This window comes from Macrobrachium rosenbergii, chromosome 1, assembly GCF_040412425.1.
Source record: "Macrobrachium rosenbergii isolate ZJJX-2024 chromosome 1, ASM4041242v1, whole genome shotgun sequence".
In the NCBI taxonomy this organism is placed as follows: Eukaryota; Metazoa; Arthropoda; class Malacostraca; order Decapoda; family Palaemonidae; genus Macrobrachium; species Macrobrachium rosenbergii.
Window position 1 is genome coordinate 18,104,776 of NC_089741.1, and position 4,323 is coordinate 18,109,098.

The 4,323-nt window shown below is 35.3% G+C and overlaps 1 protein-coding gene across 1 annotated transcript in view; it reads right to left on the minus strand.

The window, feature by feature from the left end:
• Nucleotides 1–633: 633 nt before the first annotated feature.
• The window catches only part of LOC136837443 (uncharacterized), a 4,095-nt gene continuing 405 nt past the window's right edge, over nucleotides 634–4,323 (minus strand). Inside the window, exon 1 of the mRNA XM_067102594.1 lies at nucleotides 634–4,323. This exon is cut by the window's right edge and continues 405 nt beyond it. Coding sequence (XP_066958695.1) covers nucleotides 2,322–3,149 — 828 coding nt within the window. The 5' untranslated portion in view covers nucleotides 3,150–4,323 and the 3' untranslated portion in view covers nucleotides 634–2,321.

Sequence of the window (4,323 nt, forward strand, 5' to 3'; positions counted from 1 at the left end):
GCGGAGGGTAATTAGTTGACTGCTGTGTGTCATGAGTAAAGATCTAAAGGCATCTAGACACCTTTTCGTAAAATACCCACATGTGAACCTGAAGGGTAATTTTCCTTCTAAGAGGAAAAGGCGTGAATGTGAAGTGTAAATGTTGAGTCACAAGTCAAAGGAGGGGCTTTGTCAAGGATTGTGGACCCATGGTGTTAGGAAATTCCTACTGGATGGTGGATAAGACGAACCTTTTTTGTGTCGCTCATTAATTCGAATAATGTCATATCTCAAAAATCCTCATTTTTTTCACTAGAGAGGTATTTACCTTTTTGACACATGATTACAAATATTCGCCAGCGATTGAAAAACTCTGTATTGACTTATTTGATGCAAAATTTGTTAGTGAAGAGAACTAAGGCAGTCTAGACTTAATTTTTTCAAATTTAAATATTATTATAGCAGTTTTAATAAACATGATACGAACTTGTGACGTTATGAATCCAAAACTAAAGACAAAGTTGATAATAACAACAAATAATACGTTATATCTACAAAACTATTGTGTTTTAAAGGAAGGATTTTTAGTAAAGTGAATAAAATGACGCTCCTTCATTGTAGTTAGCAAATGATAAGGACAAGAAAAACGCTGAATAAACTTTCAGATTTATTCTGTAAAACATAGCAAAATAATCAGCATCTCTTGAATAAAAAAATAATTCTCATTTATAAGCAGAGACAAAAACATAAGAAATAACTTTGGTCATTTTAAGCCTCAACGAGACCTTTATTAGACTAGAACTAAGTCTTGGAAATAGCAACATTATAGATAGAAAAAAGAGCAAACATAAATGTTTATTCATGTATCTATGAAAGAAAGAAAATAATAATTCCCATCCATGAACATAGAAAAAACATAAGCGATGTGAAATAACATCTCATAAAGTTTTTAGCTACCTGTTTAATTATTACCTTTGGCAATTTTATGCTTTTGGTGAACGTTTCTTAGACTAAAATAGTTGAACAGACAAAAATGCATTGTAACAGAAGTATCTAATGAAAGAAACAAATAAGTAGATGTTCTAAAGGTTTTCATAGAAGGGCTTGTACTGTTTAGGATCAGATTCTCAGTGCACAATTTCATTAAGCCATCTTTCTTGGCTTGGGATATTCCAGGCTTCGAATTGTAACAAGGTATCAGTGTCACACCGTCACTCTTCTTCTTTTTAAGTACAATCACTTCATGAAAATCCTTCTGATAAGAGTTTTTGCAGAAAACTGAGCAGGGTGACTCGCTTGATAATTTCAAAGCTTTAATCTGGTTCATCTTGATGCCTTTCATGTTCAAAGAACCCAAATCTGTTGCAATCAGTTTTATGTTAAGGAAATCTTCAAAGGTCATTTCTTTTACTTTGAATGGTTCTCCCCTCTTTTTTGCTGTTCTGATTCCGGTAATGAAAGTTTCAGGCAGGAAAATTGGCCCACTTTTTCGAAGCCTTTTCATATTTCGTTCAATGAGCGAATGGGCAGAATCGCCCTCATTCTGGGTGTGCCCTCGAATCAAGTACTTGTGAGTAACAGATTTAATATTCAAGAAGTTGACTGCGTATAGGTACAATGAGAGCATGAATTTGTTTTTCTGCTGGCCACCACAATTATCAGAATAGAATGTTATATCAGTAATTCCCTTTTCTGAGCATTTTTTCATGAAATCTAGTACACAGCTACCCAATTCATTCACGCCTCTGTGACCATTTGATTCGTCCCACACATAGCAATAACATTCATTGGACTTTAAATCATAGATAGTGAAGTTCAGAACGTTGAGCTTTGATGTATAGTAGAAGTGAGAAACTTCTCCTTTGGGAAGAGAGAAGACTGCTTGTAGGTCATACACTGCGACAGCATGGGTAGATGGAGTAGTTGTTTTGTCCACATTTTTTTCGTTTCTGGAGAGCTGCTTCTCTAAGTGATGTTGGTCATAATTTTCTTTCAAACTCTGTTTCTCAGCATCGGTTGCATTATGAAACGCCTCACAGGTATCACATTGGTCTTTTTTAGGGCTGAAAAATGAAATATTGTATTCATTTTTGAATATGTTATAGTAGTAGGCATAATTTACATATTCAACTTTTTCTTCTTTACAAATGTTCACATAGTCTCTATGAAGTTCTGCAACTGTTTTACTGCCATCTATGAATTCTCTCGATGTATTTGCTCTCATGTAGTGGCTTTCTATTCTTGGGATGGAATCGATGTGTTGTCGTACTTTGTCCACAGTAGATTGGTCGAGACCTTTAGTCTTGGTGTGCTGTCCTCTTTTTCAGGCTCCATAAGGACTCCTACCACTTTGCCCTTTTCTCTTGTACTGTGCGAATAGGTCTGTCGTTGATATCTAAAGTATTTTTGAAAAATAATTTGCAAACTCTCTTTTTTTCACCATCAACATTGAAGAAAAAAGCATTATTCAGGTTCCTTGGAGGTCGCTTTCCACCAACACGAATATATCTGTAAGAGGGCTCGATTTGTTCCATGCAATTTAATATGAATAATCGTTGCTTCTCTAAAGATCCTAATTGCCAATAATCACTAAATATGGTTTCTCTCTCTTCATTTGAAAAGGTTGAAAAGCACTTAAGCCTACATTTTTCAGTGCAAGGAGGCTTCATTGCTCTTGCAGGTCTCTCCCGGTGATTCTTGGACGCCATCTTGTAAGATTTTCCTTCATTTCTAAGTTTTTTCTGTGCATTTCTGTACCATGTTTGTGGGTTTCTCTTTCTTTTAAAACCTTGTTTCTTCGCTGGACTATTGAAGATGCCTTCTGTACCACTTTGATCTCCTGAATATTCATCACTATCATTACTCTGGTCTTTTTCTGTAGTACCCAATAATTCTAGCTCGGGAACATAATCTTTGTCTTTAACAGAATCGTCTGAATCCACTAAAGCAGAGGAGGAAGTGCTTGATTGTGAGGAAGAACTGCTTGATTCTGAGGAAGAACTGCTTGATTCGTCATCAGACGTGTCCTTAGGCAATTGAACATTAGAATCAACGTAGTAGTTCTCGCCCAAATCAGAAGTGGTAAAATGTTCTTCATTAGAAACTAAGTTTATGTGGGCTTTAGAAGTTGATGGTTCTCCTTCCAAAGAGGTGTGAGAGTCCTCATCCATGTTCTTACTCTGCCTTTGCAAAGAGTCACTGGCTCTTTCTTGTAACGATCCTAAAAAATGGAAATAAAGAAGTTAGCATGAGAATATATATATATATATTTTTTAATGCGTGGAAAAATTCAAAGATGCTAACAATTTGAAACAAAGAAGTTAGCAAGAGAATTTTTTAACCCTATTTAGATCTGGTTTTCTTGCTCTGTCTGTGGGGCGTGTTATCAGTTGAAATCAAATATATTCAAATTTCCTTATTATCAAGTTGTGATTTAATTTTTTTTTAAGCTGTAAACTGATGGGATAAGCTCCTGGCTTTCATCTAGCCCATGGTTGTGAAAAAGAGAAAAACAAAGGGACTCAAGACTTTAGGTGATGATAGACCTGTCTCTTGAAGGAAGAAAGGTTATAAGTATCAGAAAAACACCTGCAGGAAGATTGTTCCAAAGCCTAGAAGTGGTAGGGAAGAAATATTTTTAATAACATGCGAGAAGTACCATTTTCTAATATATTCATGTGCAAAAATATTCATAATATCTGCTCTCAAACGTAGTGGCAGAAATAAATGAAATAATTTTGAGAACAGCTATGGAGGCCATTGCAGGGAGAGAAACAAAAAAATCAGGATAGCACACAAAAATCACAAGTATTTTTCAATGAGGAATTCAGTTGTAACAGGATAGAAAGTGAGCTTGTTATGAGTTCAAAAATAATACACCAGATAGGATTAAAGCAGCAAATATTTACGACTTAATACTCATAGATTAATCACAAATTACCTGTGTCAGCATCGTTGGAAATTAGCTTTAGGCCTATGCCATGGCTATTCTTCGCTAGAGCTAACTTCAGAAATTTTTCCCCGCGTCCATTCATTTTATTGAACACAGATGGAGTGGGCAATATCTGCAAAAAAAAACTAATAGTTTTCAGACAATCGGCACATCTTTGCTAGATTGGTTGAATGTTAGTGGCTATAGTGTCATAATTCAAAATAATTTTAATGAATTATTTCACACGTCTTCATACTTCAGATTTAAAACGACCCATTTCTACCTAAAGTTCAATCAGAAGGCACCTTTACATCCTAATTTTGTGACAATAATGACACATCTACAGATAACCAACAAGAGTGTCCGCATTTTCAGTTGCAGAATGTATCATTTTGTTTACACCCAACAAGGGT